Source organism: Ascidiella aspersa, chromosome 8, assembly GCF_963924565.1.
Source record: "Ascidiella aspersa chromosome 8, kaAscAspe10.2, whole genome shotgun sequence".
In the NCBI taxonomy this organism is placed as follows: Eukaryota; Metazoa; Chordata; class Ascidiacea; order Phlebobranchia; family Ascidiidae; genus Ascidiella; species Ascidiella aspersa.
The window spans coordinates 17,345,411-17,361,532 of NC_139454.1; the positions used below are offsets into that span (position 1 = coordinate 17,345,411).

The following is a 16,122-nucleotide window of genomic DNA, read 5'->3' on the forward strand; positions in this document are numbered from 1 at the left end:
ATCTTCATACTTAAACTTATAAATTAGCCTGACTCACTATTGAAACATTTTATGGATATTCTATGTAAACAGAACCTTATACACAATTTTTTTATTTAAAAAATGGTGTTGTTGGCCTAAAAAATACATTCCTTCTGATAATTAGTACACTTTTACGTTTATTCTGAACTTGGTTCAAGGAAACATGCACCAACGGTTCTATATTTTTTTATGGTTTTAAAATGCACAAAACATTGGTGATTTTGTGTAAAAGTTACTGACTAGTGACTACTGAATTTATTTAAACAAAGGGATCCTGGAACAATTCAAGCTGTTGCCTAATTAATTGTATAAAATATTATATTTATGTTTTTGGACATTTGTAATTCAAGTTGCTAATTTTTTTTCAAGTTTGCACTGTTAACACCCTTGTTTTGTGTTTGCTGTTGTAGTTGTTTTGCATCCAAGAAAAAAATGTATATTAGTTGATGTTAAAGATGCCTTTGAATTAATAATTCATTAATTTCGTAAAGTAAAATGCTTCACCAACTAAGTATTTTTAGCGTTTTTGCGTGAGCGCATGGCCTTCGTTGTTTTGAATATAATTGAACTTTTTTTAATTGCTTTTTTAAATATCCTGGACTAGTCCCTAATAGAGAGGTATTATGCCATCCTGCTTAAAACTAAACTTTTAACAACCAAATTATTCATTTAAATTTACTACGACTTACTGAGACCCTGCTGAGTTTGTATTTTTGCCCTAAACTTAAAAAAAATTGTCCAACCCCAGATTTACCCAGCAGCAAGTAAGCAACATACCACCACTACCACACCCAACACCACCATAAAAATTGAGTGCCCTTACTAAAGCAGCACCACCCATAGCTGTTCGGTCATAAAAGGACAATATACTACACCTGGAAATAATTAAAAATTAATATAAATTACCAAACAATTTTACTATTTTACCCTCTTTTTTTAGAAATCGAAGTCACACTTGATGCAGCTCACAAATCTTGCTGGCTTGGGATCATTTGTCAACGAACTTACAAAGGAATCTTCATCTAAAGTTTCCCCAAATGAAAAAGATGGTAAGCGAAATTAAGTATATTTAAGAACCCTGTTTAAATAGAAAACAGTGGTTCCAACATTGTATAAGTTACTATTTATAAATTTAGGTAAAAAGGATCAGGCTTAATATTTTAAAGGAAACTAATTACTATTTTAATATCTGTTTAATGCTCTTCAGGCGAACGTGTAATTGCAACACAAGATGCTGTTGACTATTTCAACATCGATGAGCTTGCAGAAGAAACTGCAAATGAAATGCGTTCATTGCCTGCTGAATATAAAAGGGGTATAGCATTTATCTTTAGACAGCAATCCTTTTCATAAAGTTTTGCTTTGTTAAATTGGGTTTACATATTTTAAAACTTCAGTAAATGTGATAAAAAAATGAAGTTAAAACCCAATGGATTGTTTTATTTTTAAGAAAACACGGACAGTGATGATTATGATGCAGATGATGACAACAACCAACAAAACATGTTAGTAATAGGTTTTGTGTTTATTTAAATGTTTGTCATAGGATTGCTGTAAAATTGGTGGTCAAAATGTTGTTTTAGTAGTTTTTACAATAAAAAGAGATGCTCTTTTAAGGTCGTCATTTGTTACTGACTGTTGTTTTTAAAAATCGCTTTAATATTAATATTTGGAGCATTTTCAAGTTAATGTACTATATTTTTTTATATTGGATTTTATTGTTCATGCAGCAATTTACTGCTTTTATTTAGTTTTTTTTTATTGAAAACAATATAACACTTGTTCGATAAAACAACTTTCCCCACCAGAAACATTGTCAATTCAATTCCATTCAATTGGTCTGTTAGGGTTGATTTTCACTAGTTTTACTTTATGTTGGATCAGATCTTTTCCTTCGACAAGTAAATCAGGAGGAGGTGACGGAGACTTTATTATGCCTTCCATTGTTTCACATTCCCATCGCCATTCTGGATCTTCACCAGACAGAAAGCAGTCATCCGACTCTGAACACAAGTTACACAAAATCGATAAGCATGACAGAAAATCAGGTGAAACTTTTTCTGTCAGTCGTAACATGCATCTTTTTTTCTTTTTTTTGTTTCAACTTCTTTAAATTTTGTTTGTTTTTTAAACAGCTTTAAAAAACTTATTTAACCTCACAAAGTTGCATTTTATTGTCACATCATAAAATAACAAACCTAGAAAAACATGATGTGCCCAGTAAAACTCATTTTCAAATTGGCATCTGGACTCTAGTCTGAATCTTTCTTAAAATTCTTGTTAAAACTTGTGTAAAGGCCTAAGCAAAGTAGAGAAACGAAAACGGCGGAAAGACAAGCTTTTGCATAATCAGCAGCAGTCTGAAGAAGAGATCTTATTTCAGCAGAAGTTTCGAGAGTTAGAGAATAAAGTCAACAACAAAGACATTTGTGAACTTTTTCCTGAATTTCGTCCTAACCAAGTAGGACAAATCATTGATATTTCTTTTGTTTTGTATGAATCTTTGAAATTGTGTTTAATTAGCAGTACAGAAATTTGTATTTTTCTTAATATTTGTTTTACGCATTCCCAATAAATTGAAGATTTATATAAAACTCTGATTCGTCATATAAAGTGTGCAAATTTTTTGCTTTTACTTAATTAAAGTTTGCCGAACATTTTCCACTAGTTCTCACCTAATTAGCCACTAATTTTAATAAATAAATCAACTTTTTAGGTCCTTCGCTTCCTGCGTCTGTTTGGAGGCAGGCGATCATCTTCGTTGCCCAACATATGGAGAAATTGTCGCAAAAGAAAAAAGAAAAAGAAGCCCCAAGGGGCCCTGGGGACCTCCGAGGTGTCACTGGAACCACCGAAGGAATTAAGCAAATGGTTAAAACCCTGGACTGCCCCATCGCCACCCATACCTCAGTTGGAGGAATGCATGTCTGATGAGGAGGTAAAATTAGAATTATTTTAATTGCAGTCAACATTTTTTACTGCGTAGGATATGAGAGTCATTTAGGATATTTCAGGGTTCCAGATCCCGGAAATGCACATAGTTAGTTCTAATTGGCTCTAGTTTTGAATACAATTTTGCACATTTTTCCCTCTGAATACATAAACGAATGTCTCCTTGTTAATTAGTTGGGCATAGTCCAGTAGTTCTCAAAGTATCCAAAACATGGGTTGTGTAGTGTCAAAAAATGGGTCGCGATATGGTGATTCAATCCTGCCCAAACTGAATTTTTTTCTTTAATTTTTTAAGTATTTTTCAATCATGACTGAATTATTGCATCATAAACATTTCAACTGGCTTCAACTGTGTAACCTGTATTATTGCATGTGGTTTTCTGAACATTTTGATGGCAGCCAGCTACAGTATAGCAATAGCTAATTACAGTAGCTGCTAAGACTAGCGTAGGTGGTAGCCGCATGGTAAATTTAATACATTTTTACTTTATTTAGAAGATTGTTCTGCGAGCGTGTATCACACACATCTAGCGTTTTTATAGTGCTATCTTAGTCACTGATAAACTTGGGATTAAAATTGAGAATATTGTGTAATATTATTCCCTACTTGAGGACCTGAGCAGAAACTCATCCGGTTCAGTTCGAGCTATAGGTTCGTTTTTTTAATGTAAGCTATGGGTTTGTTCCTTTTAACTAGGTCATTAGTTACAGTTAGTACTCGTTTTGTTTTGTTTAGGTAATTATTTGTACAAGGAAAAAAAAATTAGATTTGGGATTCACTTCTATTAATGATCATGGTGTTAAAGCCACCATATGCTGTGTTATGCGGTATTGTCGAACGAATCTCTAAAGATAAACAAACTAAAGAGACATGCACAGAAAAAAAAATTTTTTGTTTGAGAACCACTGGCATAGTCAGTGGTTCCCAACATTTTGGTCATGTGCACCCTTTCAGTCGATATTCAAATCTAATTCTTATAATAAAAGTGCAGTTGTAGAAACTTCAATTCACAATATTTTTAACCCCAAGCTACATACACATCTGCCTTTTTCTTATTGTGATAAATGGATCAACTTTTTTGCTTATTAAATCTTTACTTTCATACCTACCCTTTGAATCTATCCCTTTCCTTTGTTTTAAACAACATCTTAGCATCTTTGCGGTGGACCTATAACAGGGATGGCGAACCTTTTCATCGCGCGGTTCACAAACACGACCTTAATCCTTACAAAACTCATAAGTGGGTCATATACTTAACTTAGATGCTGATTTTATTCGAAACTTTGCTGCTGTGTCGTTTGTCTTATTGTCTGGATTAATAATTTTAAGGTTTTTGGTCGATTTCCAAAACAGATGTCCTCGAATATTAAGAACCTAAATAGTAAACAAATACTGCTGCCTCTAAATTTTAGTGGGTTTGCAGGAGTTCAACAGAAAGCTTTTTGGCATGGTTTAACACGGATTTTAGTCTGCATGCTCTTCAAGTTTCCTTAAACGATCGCCACCCTTTACGTTTTACAGCAATAAACAAAATTATTTTATTTGTCTCATTGTCTGCTTTTCTGCACGCAATTGTTGAAAGGAAGTTAATAGGCCTACTCATAACCCTCAAAACACTTTTGCACAACCAAAAGAATAGGCAGCCCTGATTTAAACAGTATGAACTTTTTTTAAATTTATTCTATCCTGAAAATGATTGAAAACATTTCGGTATTTTTAGGGAGACAAGTGGGTAATTAAATACCTGTGCTGGGTTACTTCATGACCCGTGGGTCAGTGGTTCGCCATCCCTGACCTATAAATTATAGAAAGACCAAAATATATTGTTTTTTACTACATCCTACCGATATGCTGTTATCAGAAAATTCGAGCTGATTTAATACTGTTAAATATTAGAACGTTTCCTTGAAAAACAAACAATTTCAAAATTGTTTGATTTTTGAATTGGTTACTTGCTATTATTTTTATGCTTGACTGATTTAAGATAAAGTTCAGTAATATGCAAAAACGAAAAATTTGCATAATTACATAGATAGATAAACTAAATATAATACCTTGCATTGTTTGTTTAAAGTCGAATATTGTGATAGGAAAAATGGCAAAATCTGATAATATAAATAAAACCTTCATTTTGTTAAATTAATGTTTTACCAAACAGCCTGTTAAGCCATCATTTAAAAAAAATCAAATTCACCTTACCTCTGAAGGCCGTTAATTACAACATGTATTCAAAATATACTGAGTAGAGTTTATAATCATTTTTATTTAAGTTCTATTTCCTATTGTTTTCAATGAAGTTCACCATGTTGAAGCGACTAAAATCCAAAAAGTCTACAAGTCATGGCAATGGTCCTAATACAGCAGTTGCAAAATCCAAGATACCGGAGTGGCGTTATGGACCTGCCGCTTTGTGGTACGACATGCTTGGCGTACCCGAGACAGGGGAAGGATTTGATTATGGTTTTAAGCTAAAAAATTCAGAGGTATTTTTTACTGGAAAGTTTTACTTTTATTAATTTTTATTGCTATGCATTATGCAGGAGTCACCTGCTCAACCATTTGTTTTTACCGGCTTGCAACTTTTTATATTTTGCCTTTCCTATAAATATGTTTATTTGAAAGAATGCTGAAACGGTCGGCAGCAAATCAATCGTCCAAGACCCTAGCTTTCCGAGTCATGATCACTTTTATATGGTTTCTCAAGTTCGATGGGAAGATGACATTATATGGAATGCTGATGATGTTCGCTACAAAGTAGGCAAGGTTAGTTTGTTTGCTCTTTTATGGATATCATTAGAAATGTTTTTTTTAAAAAAAAATTTCGTTTGCCTTTTTTAACTTCGACTTTCATGTTGTAGAATATTCAAACAACCCCAGATACCGAAGAAAAGTACAAGCTAAGGGTAAGTCGGGAACAGCGGTGTAACACTGATTTTGCACATTCCTGTTTTAGCTTCAATCGTGTGTTTGGAGTAGTATCACGCTTGTCATAAAAGCTCACCACCACTGTAAAATTTATGTTTACTGGTTTAGCTGGCCGTTTTACTGCAAGCTGTTTCACCTTTAAAAACAGTTATTTTAGTCTGTTATATCGTCACAGGTTGACAGAGCGGCCCAGGCAGGTTGGGTTCCAACGAGCACCCAACGTACCGCTCTACCCCACAATGCCCCAACCACTGCCAGAGGACCTATCACCCTAAACATTGAAAAGCCACTAGGTATTACGTTTATTCGTCGTTATACTAATAAAATAATTAATTTAAGTCATTCTACCAATAAAATAATAATTTTTTAATGTTTCAATTTTCACTCCTTGTCTTACAACGTTTTACTAGTGCACTAGCTAGACGTAGGTGGTAATGCAAAAACAACCACCGCAACAACGTGATATGTATTTTATGCGTTTGACGCTTTTGTGATTGTTATTTATTTGCTTTCAGTGGACAAAGACAGCACAACAACTAGTTCGATATTTCCGATTGATAATTACGAGCTGATTTATGGCAACTGGGAAAAGGATATTATTTGGGATGACCAGAACATGGATTTCATTCCTAAACCGACAGTTTTTAAATTCGACCCAAATGATGAAAATATTATCCTCGGAATGCCTGAAGAACCAAAAGCATGGTTGGTTATGCCAGATAATAATTTGTGTATTTTGTACAATATTGTATGTTTTGGTAAAAAAGTTGGGTAAAAACGCTAGTTGGTAATATGTTGTTTTTGTATTTAGCAACGGTCCAGATTCAAAAGAAACTAAAAAAGAGAACAAGAAGGCGAAACTTTTACTTGGAAAAGGTAGTCATTTTGTATATCGCTGCTTACTTTTGGTGGAAATACAACACCAAGCATTGACACCTTAACAACTTTTTTTTCTAAACGGATGCGTTTTTCACCGCTTTTGCACTTGGCTTTATTGCAGTGGATAATCTAGTAACATCCGCCTGGTAGTACGATATCGCTTGTGAAATTTACAAAAGTGATTGACATGAAATTCTCCAGGTGGAAAAGAGACTGGAAAGGAAGAGGAAACTGATTTGAGTAAAAAGGACTCGTGGAACCTTTCCAACGACCATTTCTACGACCCCAAGCAAGCAACTGCCAACCCACTTGCCATTGGCCTCATGAGTAGCGTGCTGCAGGTCAGTTGATTATTATTATTAAAACTACTCGTCGCCGTTTAAAAACACTAAACACAGATGCCTCAGGTTGATTATTGGCATTTGTTTGTAAGTTGCAATTTAGCAAAATACATATAGAACCGTTTATGGCAAAACAAGTCTGTGTTTTACGCTTTTACTGTTCACCTTTTTTATTAATGATTTAAGGCAGGGTAGTCGCATGCCCCCTGACCTACTTTACATGTGAAAAAGATTAATTTAAGAGTAGCTGACCCTTAAAAACTTCCAAAGCGAAAACATAGAGTAATAATGACTGATATCTGTTATCACACCCATTTCCAGCACTCGAGTCCCGCCATGGAGTTGCTACCCATGTTCTTCCCCACGTTTATGAGCCAGGCTCGACTCCAGGCCTTCCATCGGCCCCAGTTCCGACGCTACCAGCACGGTGCCATGACCAAGCCGGGTTTCCACCAGGTCCACTGCGTCATGAAGTTTCTGCGCAAAAAGTAAGCAGGCATTTACCAAGGACTTAGTGTTCAATTTGTTTTTTAAAGGCTTTTAGTTTTTGTTTGGATTTGTTTTAAAGTTTGTTTTACTCTGGATTTGACCACAATAGCACAGATCTTACACAGTTAGCAAGTCTATTTTTATCTGAACCAATTGACAAAAACACATTACGAATTTGTTTTAAAAGTTTGTTACTTTTATAATATTGACAACAGCAATTCAGAGCTTTATGCAAACCTTTGCCCTATTTTATCTTTGCACCTTTCACGATCCGTGCGCACACTTACACATTATTTTATTCTGTTTACACATTAGTTTTTCTGACTGGCTATCGCGTAACATCATTTTGACTGGCTACAGTACTTTTTCCTTTTTTTTAGGGGGGGTGGGAGATACTTTGTTGTATTGCTCTCTCAACCGCCTGACTCCATATTTAACGGTAGCGACGGTTGTCGTTTCTGGCACCCAAGCACCTCCGGCGATCTTTATGTTGAGAGATTTGCAATGCTAAATTCCGACAGCCAGTCGTCTCGAGTAATTTTTACCGCTGGGAGCAGTGTTCTTGTGCTGCAATATTTCCATCCGCTTAATAATGGTTTCGTACTTTCCGATGATTCTGACCTTCTTCGTTCGCTTGGCCATTTAAGCCTTTATTGCAAATTTCGTGTGGAAAACAACCTTTTTCCTTTTAGGGCGAAACAAAGGGAACAGGAAAGAGCGGCCTCTGGTGGCGGAGAGGTGTTTTTCATGAGGAAACCGGAAGACTTGTCGGCGCTCGACGGCCACCTTATACTGGCAGAATACAGCGAGGAATTCCCTGCCTTCTTGTCGCAAGTTGGGATGGCCCTTAAAGTCAAGAACTACCACAAAAGGGTAGAGTTGCTTGCATGTTTGCAATGTAACATGTTTGCACCTGGTTTGATCCCACGGCATAAATAGCGATTTTAGTTGCCAATGTAATAGCTTGATAATAATTATGACAGTGGTTCTTAACCTTTTTTCAGTCGCGCCCCCCTTTGGTAATTTTCCTATGCTTCGCGCCCCCCTACAAAATGCAATTAGGCATTTTTTAATTAAATATGACTGAGACAAGTTGAACATAGTGAAGTGTTTTATTGGTTTAGGCACACAACAAATTGCTTGTGCTCGACACTTTGATTTATATATCAAGCTGTATGCTCCACAGTTGTAAGGCTGTGATGTCGAGCGCAAACAAAAATGTCAAACGCAAAAATGAAACATTGCGTTATCGTGTTTCAAAAGATGTGACGACAAAAATACAACGGCAATGTTGCAAAACCATTATAGATTTGTGCAAAAAAAGTTCGAGTCCCCCTGTTGCTAGGCTGTTATCTTTATCAAACATGGATAAAAAATAGTTCGAAAGGGGGATAACTTGTATCGTATTAGTTAGCAAAAGTGTAATTAAATAGGACCGATATACGTGATGTGAAAACATGCAATGGCACTCGAAAACAGTTTTGTGTTAAAAAAGTTAGCAAAAATTTTTTTGCTGTTTCAATCTTACAGTTGGCAAAAAAACAAAGTTTGTACAGCTGTAGGAGTCGTGCCCAACACAAAGAAAACCAATAGATTACTGAAAAAAAACTAAATAATGCTCCCCCCCCCCCCCCCCGGTTAAGAACCGCTGAATTATGATTTGATAAGCTCCAATTCGGCTGTAAAATCTAAATTTTATAAACAAACATTTCTTTGCGCTTATAGGTTGGTTCTAGAATTATCACGAATCGTATCATTTCACGAAGCGGCGATGTTTTTTATTCATAGTTATAAGTTGTCCACAGTGGGTATGGGTAATGTCGAGCCGCAATCCTGTGGTAAAGCTTAAGTGGTCGTTTTATTTATTGGAAGCCTAATGTTTGTTACCAGAAACCGGACAAGGACTCGGACCCTTCCCGATATAGATACGGCGAAACTGTGTATTCACACACGACCCCGTTTCTCGGCTCTCTCGCACCCGGCCAATCCCTCCAGGCGATTGAGTGCAACATGTACAGGGCGCCGATATACGAACATCGATCAAATCCCAGTGACTTTCTCATTATCCGCAACCGGCATCAGTAAGTCGTCATATTTATGGCCAAGTCAAACAGTGAACTTTTGTTTCGTATCAACATTGTTTACCGTAACATTCAATTTATTAACAATATATTAACAACTCTATATTCCAAAAACAAGCAATATCGAATTTTGAAGTACTTTGTAGTTTGACGAAACACGTTTAATTTATATTTGTGTTGACAAAAATCTATAATCATTTTTGACAATAAATTTATCTTTTTTTAATCGTATCTTGCGTTGCCATCAACATCAAAAATATTTTTAGCAAAATGCTACAATTCCACCATCCCAATGCAAAGTCAATCATTGTTTGTCCTCTAGTTACTTTATCCGGCACGTCCCTTCAATTTTCACCGTTGGTCAACTTTGTCCTTTGACTGAGGTGCCAGGCCCCAACTCGAAGAAAGCCACCAACCACGTTCGCGACTTCCTGCAGGTTTGCATCTTTTTCGAAAATTAATCCTAAATAAAATTTACGTTGCGTATAAACTTCATCCTTTAGGACAGTGGTTCTTAACCTTCGGTAACCTGTCGCACCCCTATGTTATTTTGCAAGCTTTCGTCGAACCCAATTTTTTTTTACTTTGGCACATAAAAGAGATTCGAATTTAGCTTGAAATAACAGCATTTATGTTTCAGAGGACGTTCTCGGCGAACCCCAAGGATTCAATCTAACCCTGGTTAAGAACCACTGCATCGGGGCTTAAGACTTCAAAGATAGATTTTCGATTTTTCTTTGATTACGACTTTAAGTAAAATCGCAACTCTTTGGAAGTAGCAAAAAAATAGCCATTTAGCCATTTTACCTAACAATATTCTTGTATTAATTTTACCGCAATTAAATTATTTAATAAACTAAGAAGAAGCATTGCGGTGGAATACAATGGTTTACCAACGTTGTGGGTAAAAAAACCCGCGTTAAAGCAAATCAAGTTGTCGGTATTGCCGTTCTGTCGTTATCTTTGCGACACCCCGTTTTAGGTCTACATTTACCGGATGTTCGCCAAAAGTCGCGACAAACCGAAGAAGATTAGGATGGAGGAGATTCGCAAAGCCTTCCCCAACCACTCGGAGAGCAGCATACGGAAACGACTCAAGTTGTGCGCCGACTTTCATCGAACCGGTGAGAAACTGAAGTTTAGCTTACCATGTTTTTTTGGACGAAGCAACTAAATGCAGTCCTCAATGTTGCTTAGACATTGTTTTAAACAACACATAGAAAATCTAACGGTGTTATTGAAAAACAGTTTTCACTTGTATTGGCGTGGACTTCTTTAGTCCTATGTTCATGGTCTAATAAAATTGCTCAAGTTAAATTACCAAGTTATTGATTTCTGTTCGATATAGATTTCCTAATGTTGTAAATCTACAAAATACAGTTTATTTCCGCCGAGTTTAGTTACCCTTTTGTGTCCTAACCACTCTTTGTAGTTGTTTCCACAAAATACCAGGATTGCTCATGTTTTAAAACGCTGATAACAGACCCGCTTGTAGTTTCTACAAAGACGAATATTTTCTCTCGCAGGCCAGGACAGCAATTGGTGGGTGATCAAGAAAGCTTTCCGTCTTCCAACTGAGGACGAGATGAGGGCAATGGTCTCTCCTGAACAAACCTGCGCGTTTTACAGGTGCTTCACCCAACTCTTTTTTTTGCCGAGCCAATATAAAAAAAATAGTCTGGCGGGGTCTGTCCGTAAAATAGATTTCATTTTTTCCATAATTTTTTTTTTGTTCGATTTTTGTATGCTCGCCTTCAGGGGCGTATCCAGAAATCCAAAAAGGGGGGGTCCCGAATTGTCAACTTCGGGAATTCCCCGTTTTTTCCGTCTGACGTTAATGACGTCATAAAATAGTGACAGATATGACGTCATAAAACAGCGATTGTAATGACGTCATAAATAATAAAAAAGTGATCAGAAAAGTCCAGCAAAAGCAAACTTTTAGACGCAAAACACACCGTGACACGTGCGTCGCCGACACTCCTGCCTGGCGCCAGCTGCGAAACCGCTTAGTGTGCAATCGTTAACTTCAGGAGAAAAACGATAACAAGTCCGTGAAATATATGTGATTGATTTTGATAAATCCATTTACAAGACTACGCTAAATTAAAAGCACGTCTTTCGCCACCTGCAATACTTCGCTTTTTCCCGCTATTTGATGAGCGCAACATATGCAAAAACGCCACTTCAATAGTTAATCTAGTTCAGTGTTTAACCTTTTGAACTGAGTGCACACCTGGCGAGCGAAGCGAGCGCGATTTTTTCGTGGGGAAAACGGCATTTTTAAAAATTTCTTGCAAGTTTTTATTACATTGCCGAAAATAAAAACAAAAGAAATGTTGAAAAATATATGTCCAATATTCTTTAATACGTTTTCCGTTTGTCCGCGACGCACTTGGCAACCTTCCACGGCGCAACGGCAGAGAAGCGCTAATCTAGTTCTTCAATAGACACCATCAAAATGTAAAGAAAAAAAAAAACGCTTACGTTGTTAAAATAGTCCAAAAGTATTTAAAATGGACTCGTGTATAGTTTGTCGAAGAGGCAGCGGGCCCGATGATTTACAGAGACCGTTGATTGATTGTTATTAATTGTCGAACACACACTTGTTGATCAGCCAACCCGAACGAATAACGAAAGGCGAAAGACAAAAAATATCCTGCGTTTACGGTCGACCAAACAAGAAACGAAAAAAGCGTTTTGCCGAACCAACCCTCCGGTATTTGGACCCTTCAAATGGTACGCGTCAAATTTGTCGGACATAAAATTTCTAAACAAATGTCGCGTTGGTTTCTTGGTTTTCATCCATCTATTTTATTTAGTTAGTCATACGAGAAATAATATTTGAATATAGTTTAAAATATAAATTTCCTTTATCTTTTCTTTAAACTGTTTTGTGTATTTGTGCGATATTCGTAAACATTAACGCTTTTAAGGCCAGTAAACAAAATTAAGGATCATGTAAAAAAAAATCTTCTATTTAAGTTGTTAAAAAAAATTAAAAAAAAACACTGTGTATATGCCAGCATGATAGCGGCCGAGCAACGTCTCAAGGACGCTGGTTACGGTGAAAAGACGATGCTCATTCAACCTGAAGACGACAACGAGGAAGAACATCAGATGAAGGCAAGTTGAACATTTAACAACTTGTCGACTTACGATTTATTTAGGGCTTTTTTTCACTCGCTTTCATCACAAATGTTTTTTTGATCAACTTAAGTAAAACAGTGCGAAGTTAGGCAGACAATAAATGTGTTTTTTTTTCGTAAAGGTTGACGAAGAAGTGTTGAACGCCCCTTGGAATACAACAAGAGCTTTCATCTCCGCCCTCAAGGGAAAGTGCCTTTTGCAGGTGACACACTTTCTTTTTAACAACGCACTTATTTGAGCTTGATAATGAATCTCAAAGCCAAAACGGTCAAGCGGATCACTATCATCTTGATAAGGCGTTTCGATACGAACTTCACTTAATGTGATTGAGAAATAAATCATCACTTATAAAAGGTTGGATGACACTGTTATCATTCTAAACTTCTATAGTCGGAGCATTAACCACATTCAAGTCTTTTGAACAGGTACAGTGGTGTTGATATGGTCTCAACGTTCACTTGTTTGAGTTTTTCTTTTCCATTATGCTATCTCTTTTAATATTTTTTGTTTACGATTTTATTCGTTTTATGCCTCATACCCGTAAATAGTTTTAATATATTTACTGCCCAATGGTAATGTGTTTATTTTCTTTAGGTCACCGGTCCCGCCGACCCAACTGGCTGTGGTGAGGGTTTCTCCTATGTCAAAGTTCCAATGAAGCCGCAGCAGCCCAAGGTTGGCCAAGCTTGCTGTAACACATAACCAGAATGCCGTTTTATAAAACTCACAAAACGCAATTATTTCTAGACGTATAGAGCAGTGCAGTCACACCACAAACAAATAGTGAAATCTAAAACCGCTCGTGTCTAATTTCAGACCGAATCCGCTCCAGTGCCTCCTAAAAAGCTTGTGACCGGAACTGATGCTGACCTTCGGCGACTCTCGCTGTCAAACGCCAAACAACTACTTAAAAAGTTTGGCGTACCGGACGAGGAGGTACAGTTTCTTTAAATTTTTTTATGTGCACAGTAAGGATATATGAAGCTTTTAAATGAATCCTCAGCGTATTCAAGTTTAACTTTTAGTTAGTTGGCACTTTAAATATCATTTATCCTTTAATCCAGGGGTCCGCAAATACGGGGTCGCGACCCCAATTTGGGTCGCGGGACCATTCAGTTTGGGTCGCGAAAGCCTTATTAATAGAGGCCTGTATTTTGTGCTTGTTAATGGAGGCCTATATTTTAAGTTTATTAATTGTTTGCATTAGTACACTGAATCGTATACAAGAGAGCCGTCTTAATTTGACCACGACTAAAATTGTCACGCGAAATATATACACTAAGCCCCGTAAAAAGTCGTGAGTGTTCGTTCGATCCAGGTGATGGCAAATAGCGCTTGCAATCCACCACTATTTTGGCCATTACCACACCAAACTGATCTGCTTACCGCAATCTGGGTTTACTTCTTGGTATACGTTTTTAAAAAAACTTTCTTTCATTATTTTATCCCGTTTCTGTAACCAAAGCGTCGTAACACGTTGTTCTCTTCGTTACATCGTGTATTAAAACAGAGGTCGGCAACCTTCGGCCCACAGGCCGGGTCCGGCCCTCCAGTGAAAATTATCCTGACAGCAAACTCTTTCACAAACTGTACACAAGGCCAGCATGCTCAATATTTTTAACTGTTTTAACTATACGAAATTGCACAATTTTTTTCCCCGCGCGTATCAAATTTGACTTTGAATTACATTGGCGTTTTGATGTAGTCTTCTCAGACCAAAGGTGACGTGCGCATGACAACTATAAGTAGGAAATTTTTCGTAGCATGAAACCACCTAAAATCATTTTTTTCCAAATTAATTCGCTGATGTATTATTTAATGATAAACATTAACAAAAATCGCATAAGAAATATGTTTGTATTTTATTTCGTGTGTGGAAAATGCGTCACGTCTACTTGTAAATTTAAAGGTTTGCCAATTTAAACATTTGTTTTCGCGCTACGCCCGTTGCTTTCTTGTTGTAGTGTAACTAGGCTCATTTTCACTGCATTAAACATTTGGGTTTGTCCCTGATTAAGAGTTATTATATTAAAGTGCTTAAAGGCCACACGTTTTTATAAAAAAATGTTAGCGGAAATTTAATACGGCCCGCCGAAAACTTGTTGAGTCTGGCCTGGTCCACGACTTGGTAAAGGTTGTCGACCTCTGTCTTAAAATTTATATTGCCCTCTGAAAAATCCTTAGATGTGAGCCTTATAATGTTGAGTTTCCTAAAACGATTGCGATGAGACGTCGGGCATTTTTATTGATTCGCCCAAAAAATCATTACACACCTTGCCGGTAATTATTGCACTAAGAAAGCGCAATAGCGGACGCGGGTTGAAAGGGTTATGGCGGGGAATTGGTGGGGCTGCAAGCCTGCAACCCATATTGCTAAATCATATTTGTCATCCGAATGAGACATTAAAAGTAGTAAAACTTAAGGCTTCTTTTCATTTGTGTTACAGAAATATTTCTTTTTAAAAACGCATAACATATAGATCTGTCTTAATGAATAGAAACACATTAAATTACTGTTTTTTTAGCAAAGGTATTTTATTAAAAAAAAAGTATTTGGATCGCGAGACCTCGGTACTAGCAATTTTGGGTCGCGCCAAAAAGTATTTGCGGACCCCTGCTTTAATCTACTAAACTTTAACTTAAAGGGCCTGGAAATTTTATTTTTATTTTATTTTTAATTGCTGAAGCGTAATTTATCCCAAAAGTTGTTTTAAAATACATGGTATAGGAACAGTGGAACACACATTAAGATCTATAAAGCAACAATAAATAAAGCGGAATTGTTTAATGTATAAATTGAATAATATACTGTATATTATAGTATACCATAGTATTATTAAAAACTACGACATAAAGCCAAATACGCAATAATATCTACGACGGAGTATGACCTAATCTGGTCAAACTAAGTCCTTACTCTTAGGAAGGAGTCCTAAATGCCTTCCTTAATAAATATATAAAACCGTAAGGGCATGATACGATTGAGCGCTATCGTCCTGGCACCGGCTCTTTCTATTTACATTTCGTCGCTGTTCTCCTTGCACCGGAGACTGGAGTGTTTGGCCGTGTTTAGGTTATAGTTTTGGCTAAAGGGTTAAAATTATTGGGGAGTTTGTCATAAACTTAGGATTGGGATTTGGGTAATGTAAACGTTTTTTATCTTATCCTGGTAGTTTAGATATTTACTTCGACTAATAGCTTTTAGTCCTATTTTGGTCTTATTCCAAATTGTCTTTTATTCCGGCATTGACTTTATTGAAATTCCGGGCTTTTTGCTGTGGTT

At 36.6% G+C, this 16,122-nt stretch overlaps 1 protein-coding gene across 1 annotated transcript in view; it reads left to right on the forward strand.

Annotated features, from left to right (window-relative positions):
- Positions 1 to 16,122, forward strand: part of LOC146136595 (transcription initiation factor TFIID subunit 1-like) — a 41,413-nt gene that overhangs the window by 1,148 nt on the left and 24,143 nt on the right. Inside the window, exons 2-24 of the mRNA XM_083395564.1 lie at positions 962 to 1,070; positions 1,229 to 1,336; positions 1,472 to 1,526; positions 1,906 to 2,069; positions 2,319 to 2,482; positions 2,738 to 2,959; positions 5,272 to 5,457; positions 5,597 to 5,737; positions 5,833 to 5,877; positions 6,075 to 6,192; positions 6,415 to 6,604; positions 6,711 to 6,775; positions 6,980 to 7,119; positions 7,441 to 7,607; positions 8,301 to 8,481; positions 9,499 to 9,689; positions 10,012 to 10,126; positions 10,672 to 10,813; positions 11,216 to 11,318; positions 12,716 to 12,815; positions 12,961 to 13,041; positions 13,434 to 13,514; positions 13,656 to 13,775. Coding sequence (XP_083251690.1) covers positions 962 to 1,070; positions 1,229 to 1,336; positions 1,472 to 1,526; positions 1,906 to 2,069; positions 2,319 to 2,482; positions 2,738 to 2,959; positions 5,272 to 5,457; positions 5,597 to 5,737; positions 5,833 to 5,877; positions 6,075 to 6,192; positions 6,415 to 6,604; positions 6,711 to 6,775; positions 6,980 to 7,119; positions 7,441 to 7,607; positions 8,301 to 8,481; positions 9,499 to 9,689; positions 10,012 to 10,126; positions 10,672 to 10,813; positions 11,216 to 11,318; positions 12,716 to 12,815; positions 12,961 to 13,041; positions 13,434 to 13,514; positions 13,656 to 13,775 — 2,988 coding nt within the window. The remainder of the gene's footprint in view (positions 1 to 961; positions 1,071 to 1,228; positions 1,337 to 1,471; positions 1,527 to 1,905; positions 2,070 to 2,318; positions 2,483 to 2,737; positions 2,960 to 5,271; positions 5,458 to 5,596; positions 5,738 to 5,832; positions 5,878 to 6,074; positions 6,193 to 6,414; positions 6,605 to 6,710; positions 6,776 to 6,979; positions 7,120 to 7,440; positions 7,608 to 8,300; positions 8,482 to 9,498; positions 9,690 to 10,011; positions 10,127 to 10,671; positions 10,814 to 11,215; positions 11,319 to 12,715; positions 12,816 to 12,960; positions 13,042 to 13,433; positions 13,515 to 13,655; positions 13,776 to 16,122) is intronic.